This window comes from Giraffa tippelskirchi, chromosome 4 (assembly GCF_054371585.1).
Source record: "Giraffa tippelskirchi isolate mGirTip1 chromosome 4, T2T-mGirTip1v1.2.pri, whole genome shotgun sequence".
In the NCBI taxonomy this organism is placed as follows: domain Eukaryota; kingdom Metazoa; phylum Chordata; class Mammalia; order Artiodactyla; family Giraffidae; genus Giraffa; species Giraffa tippelskirchi.
The window spans coordinates 8418738-8432304 of record NC_137278.1 but is presented as its reverse complement, the minus strand read 5'-3'; the positions used below and the strand labels follow the sequence as shown (position 1 = coordinate 8432304).

General features: G+C 51.4%; 1 protein-coding gene and 1 long non-coding RNA gene across 6 annotated transcripts in view; one reads left to right on the top strand and one right to left on the bottom strand.

The window, feature by feature from the left end:
* Positions 1-736: 736 nt before the first annotated feature.
* SH2D3C (SH2 domain containing 3C) overlaps positions 737-13567 on the bottom strand; it is a 40110-nt gene continuing 27279 nt past the window's right edge. For all 5 annotated transcript variants that reach the window (XM_081587122.1, XM_081587123.1, XM_081587124.1 and 2 more), the window contains 9 exons: positions 12802-12930; positions 10895-11349; positions 9239-9363; positions 7220-7755; positions 6116-6231; positions 4965-5136; positions 4275-4386; positions 3698-3904; positions 737-1369 (listed from right to left, as the gene is read on the bottom strand). In XM_081587122.1, the coding sequence (XP_081443248.1) occupies positions 1194-1369; positions 3698-3904; positions 4275-4386; positions 4965-5136; positions 6116-6231; positions 7220-7755; positions 9239-9363; positions 10895-11349; positions 12802-12930 (2028 nt within the window). In that variant the 3' untranslated portion in view covers positions 737-1193. The remainder of the gene's footprint in view (positions 1370-3697; positions 3905-4274; positions 4387-4964; positions 5137-6115; positions 6232-7219; positions 7756-9238; positions 9364-10894; positions 11350-12801; positions 12931-13567) is intronic.
* Positions 6094-8813, top strand: LOC145544349 (uncharacterized). The gene is made up of 3 exons (XR_014081352.1): positions 6094-6193; positions 7026-7349; positions 8646-8813. It is a non-coding gene; the product is annotated as an uncharacterized LOC145544349 (long non-coding RNA).

Below are 13567 nucleotides of genomic sequence, written 5' to 3'. Positions count from 1 at the left end.
GCCCTCCTCCTCTGCCCATGAATCAAGACAACTGCCTTTAAGGCCCTCCTCAAAGATTCCTGCCCCAGCCACCTCACACACACACACACACACACACACACACACACACACCCCTTTTGGGGCCACATCCCAAAACTTGAAAAGAAGTGAGTAGTTCCCACTGTTGAGAAAAGGCAAGAACTCCCAGTCAGGACACCCCAGTTCCAGCCTTCCTCATTCTGCTGCTGTGACCCAGGGAAAGTCCCTTCTCCCCCCAGTTCTGTTTTCCTGAGGGAAGCTGGAATCTTAGATTTCATAAAGCCCTTCCACCCCCAAACATCTGGGATCCTGGACTGTACATGTGTGGGAAGCTTTGCTGCGGCTTCTGGAGGCAGGAAATGGGGAAGGAATGGGTGCAGGTCAGTATTTCTCCTACTGGTGGGAATTAGCTATTTATCACCCTTCTGGCCTGTGAGGAATGGTGATACTTCCGTGAGGTACAGGCATGTGGAGTGTTTTGGCTCACAAAGTAATCAATAAATGATCACTGAAAACCCATTATGGAACTTCCCTGGTGGTCCAAGTGGTTAAGACTCTAGGACAGGGTTTGGGTTTTAGTATTGGCTGTAACTCTGGCTCCTGGTACAATCTAGAAACGTTTCAAGTGCAAAATGAGTATTTGCTGAATGAATTGTTTCCACCTTTCACCTGAGAAAAGACACTTCCACCCCAAAGCCCCCAGAGAGATAGAAAAAAAAAGAGTCATAAAAGTTTATTATATGAAAGAAAGAACATGGTTTCTATACATATATTTACAGAACAGACAGATGTATTTACAGCTATGGGGGGGCCTTGGTGTCAGGCTTGAATCGTGGGCGAGGAGGTGGGGGAAACAGATGCCTGGAGAAGAGTGAGGAGGCATAAGCAGCCTCCTGTGGCTCAAACACAGGGCACCCTCGGCAGGAAGGGGAGAAGCAGACACTGGAGGAGACATAGGGGCTCCAGTTCTTCCTGAAGGGAAACCTGGTGAGTATGGAGCAGGTAGGACGGAGCCCAGAGTCTGCGGAGACCCTGGAGGTGCACAGGAGATCCTGGAGTTGAACCTGGAATACTCTCAGGCTGATCACAGTGTCCCTGGGGTGCTCTGGGGCAAGGTCTGTGCCCTTCTGTTCCCATTGCTGCCCGCAGCTGCAGGGGGGAAGGGTCCGTGGGGGTCACAGCTCGCTGGAGCGGACGGCAGGCTCCAGTTTGTGGGAGAGGGCAGTGAGGACCTTGTCAAACTTCTCATAGCGTCGGGCCTGGCTGCTGCTGGCACCCTGGCTGCCCCATAGGAGGCGCATCTGGAACTCGGTGCTGAACACCTCGAGGAGCTCCGGCCGGGCCTGGAAACCTGCAGGGTGGGGCACAGGAGTCAGGGGACCACCATCCGGCTAGGGAAGCTGGGGCTCCTACTCGGAGCCACCACATCCCTCAGGGACCCATTCCAAGGGACTTCCCCCCACCTCTGCCAGGGATCCCACAAGGTTTATGGGTGAACATAACCAAGCAGTTTAACACCTGGTCTTTGTCCTACTATTCTTTGATAGCTCAGTTGGCAAAGAATCCACCTGCAACGCAGGAGATCCTGGTTGTATTCCTGCGTCGGGAAGATCCGCTGGAGAAGGGATAGGCTACCCAATCCAGTATTCTTGGGCTTCCCTTGTGACTCAGCTGGTAAAGAATCCGCCTGCAATGCAGGAGACCTGGGTTTGATCCCTGAGTTGGGAAGATCCCCTGGAGAAGGAAAGGCTACCCACTCCAGTATTCTGGCCTAGAGAATTCCATGGACTATACAGTCCATGGGGTCGCAAAGAGTCGGACACGACTGAGTGACTTTCACTTTTCACTTTCAATAATTAAAAAAAAATATTTCTTAGTTGCGGCATACGGGTTCTTTCACTGCAGCACACGGGCTCAGTAGTTGTGGTTCATGGGTTTAGTTGCCCTGAGGGATGTGGGATCTTAGTTCCCCGACCAGGGATCAAACACGCATCCCCTGCATTGGAAGGCAGATTCTTAACCACTGAACCACCAGGGAAGTCCCTGCAATATATAATTTTAAAATGACTAGAGGGACTTCCCTGGTGGTCCAATGGCTAAGACTTCACACTCTCGATTCAGGGGGCCTGGGTTCGATCCTTGGTCAGGGAACTAGATCCCACATGGCACAGCTAGAAGATTCCAAATGCTGCGACTAAACATCCCACAACCTACAGTGCAGGTGGAAGATCCTGTGTGCCTTGACTAAGACCTGGTGTGGCCAAATAAATAAATAAATATTAAAAAACAATAAAATGACTAGAAGATAAAATACCACTGCTAACTTGGGGGGAGATACTGGGTGATTGTTTTCTTTTTTGTATTTTTCTGTAAGTTCCAAAATTTGTCATAAGAAATATATATACATTTGTGGGAGAGGGCAAGGGTGGGATGATTTGGGAGAATGGCATTGAAACATGTATATTATCATATGTGAAACGAATCCCAGACCAGGTTCTATGCATGAGACAGGGTGCTCAGGGCTGGTGCACTGGGATGACCCAGAAGGATGGGATGGGGAGGGAAGTGGGAGGGGGATTCAGGATGGGGAACACATGTACACCCGTGGTGGATTCATGTCAATGTATGGCAAAATCACTACAATATTGTAAAGTAATTAGCCTCCAATTAAAATAAAGAAATTTATATTTAAAAATAAAAATTAAAAAAACTCAAAATATATATATATATATATATATATATACACACACATTCTGTAAGTAAATGTAAACAAATTTTTTTTTGTTTTCTTCTTTCTGAAGAAAGACAGGAAAGACGTATACCAGAATGCTCACAACATTTACCAGTTACCAGGTAATTGTTGGTGATTTGTTTTATCTGCATTTTGTTCAGCTGTTATTTCCAATTTGTCTACAGTGAACTATTGTGACTTAAATATTGCCTAAAGAAGTAAAAGGTAGCTTGTCTGAAGCCATTATCTCTGCTTCTTCCATGAGAAGGCATTCTACTTTCCGATTGAACTGAGAGCTCCTTGAAGACAGGGTGAGTCTGCCTTAGACCCAGGGCCCCAGGCCAAGTGCTTTGTAAACAACCTTGTAAAGTGGGTTTGTCAGGATGCCCACTTCACAGATAGGAAAGCTGAAGCTCAGAGAAGCTAAGATACACAGCTACTGTGCTCTTTGAATCATCTCTGTGTCCCCCAAGCTGACCTGGCGCCTGCTACTAACAATTACTTGTCAAACTGCTGAATGAGTGAAGAAAAGGGGTGAGAAAAAGAAGTCGGGGAGGGGTGGGACGAATTGAGAAAGCAGCACTGACATATATACATTATCATATGTAAAACAGATAGCTAATGGGAAGTTGCTGTGTAGCACAGGGAGCTCAACCCAGTGACAACCTAGAGAGGTGGGATGGGAAGGGGAGATAGATTCAAGAGGGAAGGGACATATGTATACTTATGGCTGATTCATGTTGTTGTAAGGCAGAACCCAATACAACATTGTAAAGCAATTATCCTACAAATTAAAAAAAAAAAAGAAGTCAAGGAGACAGGGCAGCAAAGAGGGATGGAGAAATCTGAAGGGATGTTTGGAGGAGAAGGGAGAGCAAGTTATGCGAAGGGAGGCCCAGGCTGCAGGACCAGCAGTGGCTTGCCCCCCAGATGCAACCAATGACTCACCCTGCAGCTTGACCTCGGCATTGGTGTGATACAGGCCGCCATGGTGTGCCACCATGCGGGCGGCCTCCAGGTGGGCCAGCACCACCTCCACGCCGTGCTCCGTGCTGCCCCAAGGCTCAGGGCCCTCGGCGGGGGCCGAGTCACATTCCAGCAGAGTGATGAGCGGCAGGATGTGAGGAAACGTGGTGTTGCTCAGCGGTGGGCCTTCTGCAGGGAGGGAGGCATGGTGTTTAGAGGTCTCAGAGGAGCCCACCGTCCACCAAGGTCCAGAAGCCGAGGATGTGTTAGGGGAAGGGCCCTGCCTGAGGTCCCAGTGAGAGTCCCCAGGATTCTGACTCATGAGACAAGCCCCTCCCTTTGGATTCCTCCAGCTGAACCCACTGCACCTTGGCCCAGCCCACGGGCTGAGGCTGGACCTGGACATGGCATACACATTTGCCAGGTGCAGAAAGTGAGTGCAAGAAGGCCTGCACAGAGCTCAGTCAAGCCCTCGTCATCCTCCCTACTGGGAGAGTCTGGGCCAGCCCAGAGAAGGCTGGAACCCATCCAAGGTCACACAGCAAGATGGGGGAGGTACCTTTGCCCTCATTGAGGCTCTTGAGGAATGGCTTGAGCGTCTTCTCATAGAGGATGGCACCCTCTGTGTGTCGCTGCCGCAGGGTCACCCACGTCTGCTCCAGCCGGGCAATCTAGGGAGATCAGACTATGAGCGACTAGCCAGGGAAGGGGCCTGCTGGGGCCACAGGCCAGTATGCTGAGCCGACATCCAGATGTGGGATAATAATTATTAGTATAGTCACCATTCAGGTCTCAGGGACAGGGATGACAGCTTTTCACAAGTCTCCCATGAAGCCCTCGCAACAACCCATTTTACAGATGAGGGAACTAAGGCTGAGAGAGGGCAATAAAGGCACTCCCTTCATGAGATTGTTTTAAGGAATCAGTGTTTCTAAGTACTCAATGTACCTTGTGCATAGTCGGTGCTTGCTAAATGCTAGCCATTTTATATTTATTCTTTCAACTCATATAATGCTCCTCAATCATTTTACAGGTAGAGAAACTGAGAGCAGGGAAAGGGAAAGACTTTGTCTGGAAGCAGGTCAGCACCTAAAGGACTCAGTTCTCCCAGTTACTCTGTCACCAATGCTGCCTAAAAAGTCCACAAGTTCTTCCTGATTCAATAGACAGCCATCCCAAAGGGACACATATCAGGGCTCCCCGCAACAGAGACTAGCTTATGACCAGTGCTACGTGGGCCCCTCAGTACCTGGGCCATATCCAGGGCACCCATGACTGCAGCGAAGCTGAACATGTTGCCCATGGTCCCTCGAAGCTCGGCTGCCAGCTGGATGGTCTTGTGCAGGAGCGCTGCCCGCTCCTCAGCAGAGCCCGTGCAGCCCAGGATGTCCACGGCCAGCATGATGGACATGGTGTGGAACCTGTCGGAATAGCCGGGTCAGAGGGGAGGGGCCAGGGATCTAGGGTTGGGGTCCCTGAGGTTGGGAGCCGAAGGGCTGAGGGCAGAGCCAAAAGTGAGAGATTGTAAAGGGTCAATGAGGTTAGGGGGCGCAGCCAGAGTGTGGGCGGGGATAAAGCAAAGTTAAGGGGTTCTGATTGGTCAGTATAAGTCAGGGGGCGGAGCCAGAGACCCTTGAGCGCCAGGCTGCGGTGCGTGTGACCGATCAGTGGAAATCATCGGAAATCATCCGACAGAGCTGTTCTAAGAAAAGAAAGGAGAGAAGCCAGAGCTGATGGGCGGGCCAAGGCTCACAGATTGTGGTCGGTCAAGAGGATACAGAAAATGAATTCGGAGATAAAGGACTCAGTCTTTGGGAAACCAGGATTACTTGGAACTGGATACAGAAAGCTGAGCGCCGAAGAATTGATGCTTTTGAGCTGTGGTGTTGGAGAAGACTCTTGAGAGTCCCTTGGACTGCAAGGAGATCCAACCAGTCCATCCTAAAGGAGATCAGTCCTGAATTTTCATTGGAAGAACTGATGCTGAAGCTGAAACTCTGATACTTTGGCCACCTGATTCTAGGAACTGACTCATGAGAAAAGACCCTGATGTTGGGAAAGATTGAAGGCGGGAGGAGAAGGGGACGACAGAGGATGAGATGGTTGGATGGCATCACCGACTCAATGGGCATGAGTCTGAGTAAACTCCAGGAGTTGGTGATGGACAGGGAGCCCTGGCGTGCTGCAGTCTATGGGGTTGCAAAGAGTCGGATACAACTGAGCGACTGAACTGACTGAATGAACTGGATATCGGGAACAATTGGTCAATGGGATCGGGGGCGTGGTTAGGATCTGGGAGCCGGGGTGAGAGACTGTGATTGGCCAACTGGCCACAGTCAAGAGCAGCGAGGTAGTCCAGGGGGTTGGTTCCCGGTGAGTCCTCGTGTGCGCGCGCCTTACCTTTCCAGCAGGTCTAGTCGTAGCTGCCGGCCATGGGGGAGAGTGAGCAGCTCCATGCCCCAGCGGACTCCCATTAGGGTCTGCATCTCCTTGGTAACGCCCAGTATCCTAGCAACCTACAAGGACGCCCAGAGGGCTGATTAATTTCCTGCCAGGGCTAGCCCAAGCCATCTGGGAGTCGGAGAGCTTTATCTAGCAGGGCAGCCTGGCTGGGAAGCCGCCTCTGAATTCCAGGTTTATGACTAACCCTCTGACATGGAGCAAATGAGTTTCATTCTCCCCATCTATGAAATACAGGATAAATGGGAAAATGCCCAATGGGGTCTGACATGTGCCAGAGGTGCCCGGGACACCCTTATTCCAGAAGAAATAAGGTCCAGGGAGGGAAAGGGCTTGTCCTAGGTCACACACTGGACCTAGAACCCAGGGCTTCTTCCTTCATTCCTAGCGCTCCTCACAGTGCCGCATCTCAGTGCTGTTTCTTTTCTTTTTTTTTTACTTTTTTTTTTTTTTTTTTTTTTTATGTTTCTTTTCTTTCTTCTTGAGTTCAGAGACAAGTGTGACCAAATAATCAGTGTCCCCCCCACACACACACACACCAAACTTCAGGGGGAGAAACTGAGGCGTAGATCAAGTTAGGGTCCTTAGATGGGCAGGATTCATTCAAAGCAAAGGCCCAGGCATTAACAATTTATGGACCTAGACAATGAGTTTTGTCCACTAGAGGGGGTGGGGGTGGGGAGTCCGGCCTTTTATAGTCCCCGGACCAGCCAGACCGACTCTCACCGGGCTCAAAAAGTGTCCCAGGGAGCCAGATACCACTAGTTTTCAGGACTTCTCAGTTCCAGTGCCAAACTGACATCTGGAGGAAGCAAGAGTATCTCAGCTTTTGCTTTTTTTTTTTTTTAAGGAGAAAATGGGAGCCCAGAGAGGTAAAGTGATTAGTCAGAGCCACACAGCAAGTAAACAGCAGCCATGAAGTCAGAATCCAGGACCACTCGCTCGACTTGGAGATGTGGGGGCCAGTTCCTCACCACCCTGACCCCTGTCCCAAAGCCAGATGACAGAAGTATACCCCTGCTCCAGTGTGCACCCAGCACCTACCAGGCAGTCAACCTTGGTGACGTGCTGGGCCAGTGTCCGGGCGTCGACCTCTGCCAGCAGCTCCTTGACCTTACGCAGGAGGCCCACCTCCAGTGGCCGATTATCCTTGGGGATCAGCAGTGACTGGAAGGTAGCCGGGTTGAAGGAAGAGGTGGCTTCCACAACAGGGACTGTGAAGGTCCTGCCCCAGTCCCCTTCGGGGGCCCCGTTTTCTGACAGTTCCTTAAGTTTCTCCCCATAGCTCCTGGCCTGGCGGCCGGATGCTTCAGCTGCTGCCCACTCTCGGCTGCCACGGACAGGAGGCTGGAGCTGGCAATAATGGCCAGAGTCCGGGTCACTGTAGCTGCTGAGCGACGGTGATGGGGAGGCCTTGCAGAGGGTGTGGGAGGGGCTGGAGTAAGGACCCTTGTCCGACTCCCCGTGGGGCTTTGGGGCACTTCCGGGACACAGCTGGGGTTCACTGGAGCGGCGGGTGACAGGGGAGGCGGGTACCGCTGTGGCTGAGGGGGCGGCAGGGGCGGCGTGGACACGGGTCACTGCAGGGAAATAAAGAGAGACAACTAGTTACCATGACTCCCTAGCCAGTGAGGTTCCCCCACCGCTTTCCCAGAGGACAGGCTCCATCCACCCTACAGGGTGGATGGAGCCGACACTGGCACATTGACCAGCCCTCAGAGAGACTCTCAAATTCCCTGGACCCCAGGGGTCAGACTTTCTTACCCTAAGGCTGCTGCAGCCTTGGGAAACCACTGAGCTACTTGAAGGAGCTTTCTGTGATTCAGAGAAGCTAAGCATTTGCTGGAATTCACTGTGTGGAATCATTTCTCAATGAATTAATAATAAAGATTTATTGAGGACATGTGTTCTGGGAGCTGGTGACATGCTGGAGCTACACCAGTCAAAACAGTAAAACCATCATCCAAAATTAGAGGTGATGTTTATTGAGTTCTAACTGCCTGCAAGATCCTTCTCTGCCCCTTAATCTGTTTAACCCTCTCAACATCCTGTGTGTGAGTACTTTTATGATCCTCATTCTACAGATGAGAAAAGTGAGACTCAGAGAAGCCAGCTGACCTGCCTAAGGTCACCCAATCAGCAAAGGGTAGAGCTGGGATTCAAAAGCAGGTGCCGAGTCCTCACTCCTGGGTACTTCACTGTGCCACGTTGCTTAGAAGTTGTCCAATAAATAATTTGTGGCAAAGCATCTTAACATTTACACTCACGGGTGTTTGGAAGGCAAGTTGGCAGTTATAACAAGCTGGCGGGCCCGTGGAATTTGTAACAACCTATATAGACAGCTACGTGGCAATAGGGCATTTCCCAGCAAAGGTTCCCCTGGGCTGCCCCTCTGTCTGCACGCTTTGCCTGCCATGTGGACAATATGTGGTATGGCCTGTTGAAAACGTTATTTTTTTCTTTCTTCCAGGAATGAACTAGTGGCATGTTTCTACAGTAGAAATCTTCTTTGTACTTAAAAAAAAAAAATGCACAGTGCTCTGTGCTTTCTGCTCAATTTTGCTGTGAATGTAGAACTTCTCTGAAAAGATCTATTTAAAAGAAAAAATAAATAAATAAAGCAAGCTTGACCAGTCCAGTTGGAGCCCATCATTTGGAATCAGCGATACATTAAATCCCAGCCAATACAGGGCCTGGTCAAGTGGCTCCTGACATGTGGAGGCACTTGACCAAATGGGGACTGAGTGTTGCTGACTGCACAAACTTCATAGCATTGGAGCCCAGGTTCAGTAACATTCAGGAGAATGCATGGAAACCACATCCACAGTGTCTGGTATCCAATAGGGACTCAGTGAACTGTTGCAGATTGAACAAGCCATGGCTATGTTTTGCATGTCAACACGGATAGTTTTAGAATCCACTGTTGCAGGGCATGGCTCTCAGATAAGAGGAAGAAGCACACATGATCAAACACTGTAACAGAAATCGTCAGACAGTGCACACATGGGCACACGAGGCCACTCCCACCAGACCCCCCATGTGCCCCCCCTCCACTGGCCATACCGGTACTATAGGCAGGGGAGCTGGGGCTCTCGGAGATAGGGGACATGGGTGAGTGCAGGTCTTGGATCTGGTCCATGCTGAGTGCACAGTTGCGGATGGATTCCCGGGGGTGGGGCAGTGATGTGCTGTGGAGCAGACATCTTCATGAGCAGGGAGCCCAGAGGTCAGAGTCCTCAGCTAGCATTAGGACCCCCACCTCGGCCTCCATCCTAGATCTGCTGAACTTCAGAAGCAGAAAAGGCTTGGAAATGATCCATCCAACCTCCCACCTGGCAGGTACAAAAACTGAAGCCCAGAAGAGGAAGGGCTTATTCAGTCCACAACCTGCACAACTATTCTCTTCCCTGAGAAACTTGACCCCAACTTGGAGAACTGCCTGGGGAGACAGGCTAGCAAGAAAGATGGCCAGGCCGAGGGAGCCAAACCCACCGTCCTGGCCTCTCCTCACTGATCCCAAGTATTACTCAGGATGCCTTGGGCACACATGGCCTGTAGATCCTGGCACTGTTTTAATCACTGGTTCCAAACCACAGGCCAAGTGGTTACTCCCCACAGGGTATCCAACCAGCAGTTCCTTGTCTGACAACACACAGGGAAGCCTTGGCTGACAGGCCCAGGGAGATGGGACCTATCGAAGTGCTGAAGCAAGCACATGAATGCTAAGTCGCTTCACTCGTAACTGACTCTTTGTGACCCTATGGAATGTAGCCTGCCGGGTTTCTCTGTCCATGGGATTCTCCAAGCAAGAATACTGGAGTGGGTTGCCATTTCCTACTCCAGGGGATCTTCCTGACCCAGGGATCGAACCTGCATCTCTTATGTCTCCTGCATTAGCAGGCGAGTTCTTTACCATTAGCACCACCTGGGAAGCCCCAGAAGATGGCATGTCTTGCTGCAAACAGCCAGGGAAGCCACAGAAACCTAGGGGCTTTGGAGTTGTGGACCTGGGTCTGAATCTTGGTCCTACGACTCTCTAGCAAGCAGCTACCCCTCTTCAAGCCTAGTGCTCATCTACAAAGTGACAGCATGGGCAGGAGCCACCTCACAGGGGGATGTGGGAATCAGTGAGGTTGAGAACAGAGAGCATCAGGAGAGGGCCAGGTGCACAGTAGGGCCTCAGGAATGATTTGCAGCTGTGGCTTGTCCTTGGATCAGGGTCCAGTGTCACCCAGCCCCAGACATCTGGGTGTCGTCAAAAATGTCGCTGAAAACATTCCACTCCCTGTGCAATGGTTTGCAAAGTGCTCTGTTCTGATGCCCACCTGGGCCTAGTTAGGTGGGGTGAGGTGGGGTAGCATTAGCAATAGGGACCAGGCCCCTGCCTGGGACAGGACAGCACCCAGGGCTCCTCCAAGCCAGAGGGAGCTTTCTGAGTGAGGGCCCTTTATAGATCGGCACATGGAGGCAAGAGAGGAGGAAGGTCAGGGCCAAGGGTGCACAGCTAATCATAGCAGAGCTGAGACAGTGACTGGGCTCCCACATGCCGCTCAGCACGGCCTGAGCTTCCTCTTGTTCTGCACTCACTGAGGCTCCAGGGCAGTCATTTTACCCCAGACCAGTGTGACTGGGCCTCCCCTTTTCCCACCAGCACTCACATATCTGACACCCCTACCTGACAGATGGGAAGACTGAGGCTGAATGTAGATTCTCACTCACCTGGTGGGGCAGCCATTGTTGCGGGTGACCTTGTCGGCAGTGAGCCCGTCAGTCATGGTGACGCTGCGCCGTTTCATGTGGCTGCCCTTGGGGCCCGAGGGGCTGGCAGGGCTGGCGGCCTTGCCCCCGCCCTGGCCCAGGCCATAGCAGGCCTCCAGGTAGCGCAGTGGAAAGGTGCGGTTGACCGGGCAGTAGATGATGGCACCGCTCTGCTCTGACACAGCCTTGCGGCTGCCCACGTGGTACCGCACCAGGGCCGGCACGTGGTCGAAGCTCTCCTGCTCGAACAAGTACTGGATGTGGGTGTAGCTCTCGCTTGCCTTCACCACCACCTTGTTGATCTTGAAGTGCAAGGCCTGGTTGCGCCAGCGGCACGTGAGCACATAGTCGCCCAGGCTGGTGAGCGAGTCCCGGATGAGGAAGTCGCCATTGCGCTGCACCAGGGTCTCTGAGACCTGAATGAGGCAAGGATCAGGCTGGAGTGGGGCAGGAGAGGGCCAGACCTGGGGTCTGGAGCACACAATCAACAGAGACAGCTGCAACTTGGGAGGGGGACACAATGACCCAGATTCAGAGGGTGCATCTCAGCCAGAAGCCACGGGTCTGGGTACAGAGGCTCGGACATGGAGGGACATAGCACCCTGGAAAGGGAGTCCCCAAGATCTGAAATTCAGGTTTCAGACCTACTCCTTCTCAGGATCTCGTTGGGCACAGTGAATTCCCCATCCTTCTTCCTCCAAACAGCCAGGGCTCTGGCATGTCTCTGGGCTGAATATCCTCCCATTCCTGCTCACCTAGTGAACTCCTATCCATTCCACAATGGCCTCTCTCCTCTCTCCTCTCTCCCCCTTCCTTGGGGCAGCCCATACCCCCTGCCGGGCAACCCATTCTTGAGCTTCTCCCACTGGGTTCTAACTGCCTGCCTGTCGACCCCCACCCTGGACTACCAGCTGTTGAGGGAAGTCACCACCTATTTTATCTCTGCATCCAGCACAGGAGCTGGCAGAGTTGATACTTGACAAAGATTTATAGCAAGCATGAAAAATAGAAGAACAGGTGACCGTTAGCCCAAGCCTATGCCTCAGCCCAGGAAGTCAACCTTATCAAAAGTGAATCATTGAAGTGCTGATATTCACTAACCAAACACATAAGAGGCTGATGTATAGACCTATAACAGTAACTAAAAATAATAGTGGTAATAATAATAACAACCACCACCACCATAAAGGACAATGTTCATTGAGCTCACTGCATATCAGACATCGTGTTAAGCACCTCACATGAATTAACTCATTTAATTCTCACATGCTAAGTTACTTTAGTTGTGTCTGACTCTTTGTGACCCTATGGACCATAGCCCACTAGGCTCCTCTGTCCTTGGGATTCTCCAGGCAAGAAAACTAGAGTGGGTTACCATGCCCTCCTCCAGGGGATCTTCGCGACTCAGGGATCAAACCTGCATCTCTTATGCCTCCTGCATTGGCAGGCAAGTTCTTTACCACTAGTGCCACCTGGGAATTCTCACAACCAACCTTTACTGTAGGTACTATTATTAGCCTCCATTTAATTAATTAATTTATTTAGCCCACACCTTGCAGCATGTGGGATCTTAGTTCCCTGACCAGGGATCAAACCTGTGGCCCCTGAAGTGGAAGCACAGAGTCTAAACCACTGGACCACCAGGGAAGCCCCATATCCTCCATGTTATAGTTGAGGAAACTGGGGCTCAGAGAGGTGAAGTGATTTGTTCAAGGTCATACAGTCAGTTAAACGGCAGAGCTAGACCTCATCCCAGTCTACTCTGATTGAACCCACCAAACGATAGTCAGAGCTGTTCTGGTCTGGGACTGGCCAAGGCAGTTGGGGGAAGGGTCTAGGACCAGGGTCCCAGCTCAGGCCCCACTCACCTCACGTGGGATGCGGCCATGGTACCAAGCATGGCTGCGGAGATCTGTGCTGCTGAGTTTGAGCTCTTCCTCCAACTCCTTGTGCAGTTTCTCAGGCGATGAGTCCAAGATGTACTTCTCCTTGGAGAACTAGGCGGGAGAGAGCAAAAGTTGGCATCCAATCTGAAGCCCCTTCCTCCTTCCCTCCCAACCTCCCCCACCCCAGGTGAACTCATTCCATCCCGCGACCCTGGGAACACTTAGGCACAGATGCCGGAAATGTTCTCACCCATGAGTCCCTATCCCAGTAGGTGTAGAGGAATCTAAATTAAATCCACCAAAAAGTGCCTACTGTGTGCTAGACACTGCATTATTGCCAGGGTAGACAGGGAAATAAACAAGCCTGTCCTCAAAGAAGCTCCTTGTCTAAGACAGGAGGCAAAAGCAACACAAGTATTTCAGCAGACTGCAGTCAGCACCACAGTACTGGACAGCGGCAAAGAGCCGGGTAGCTTTCAAAGGGAAGATGCAGTCTAGGCCAGGTGGAGTGGTCTAGGAAGGCTTCCTGTAGGAGATGGCACTCATGAAATTCATTTTGTACCAAGGACACCAAACTGATCTGTAAGTAGGGGGAGGGAGGATTTCTACAAGTGGATAAGACAGCAAGTACTCAGGTAAAATCGTGGACAAAAACAGGGCTGTGTGGATGAGGATACATTCTGCGACAGTGAATTATACAGGGGTGGAGGAGGCAGCTACAAAGAGGGAAGCAGAGGCCCCCGCCAAA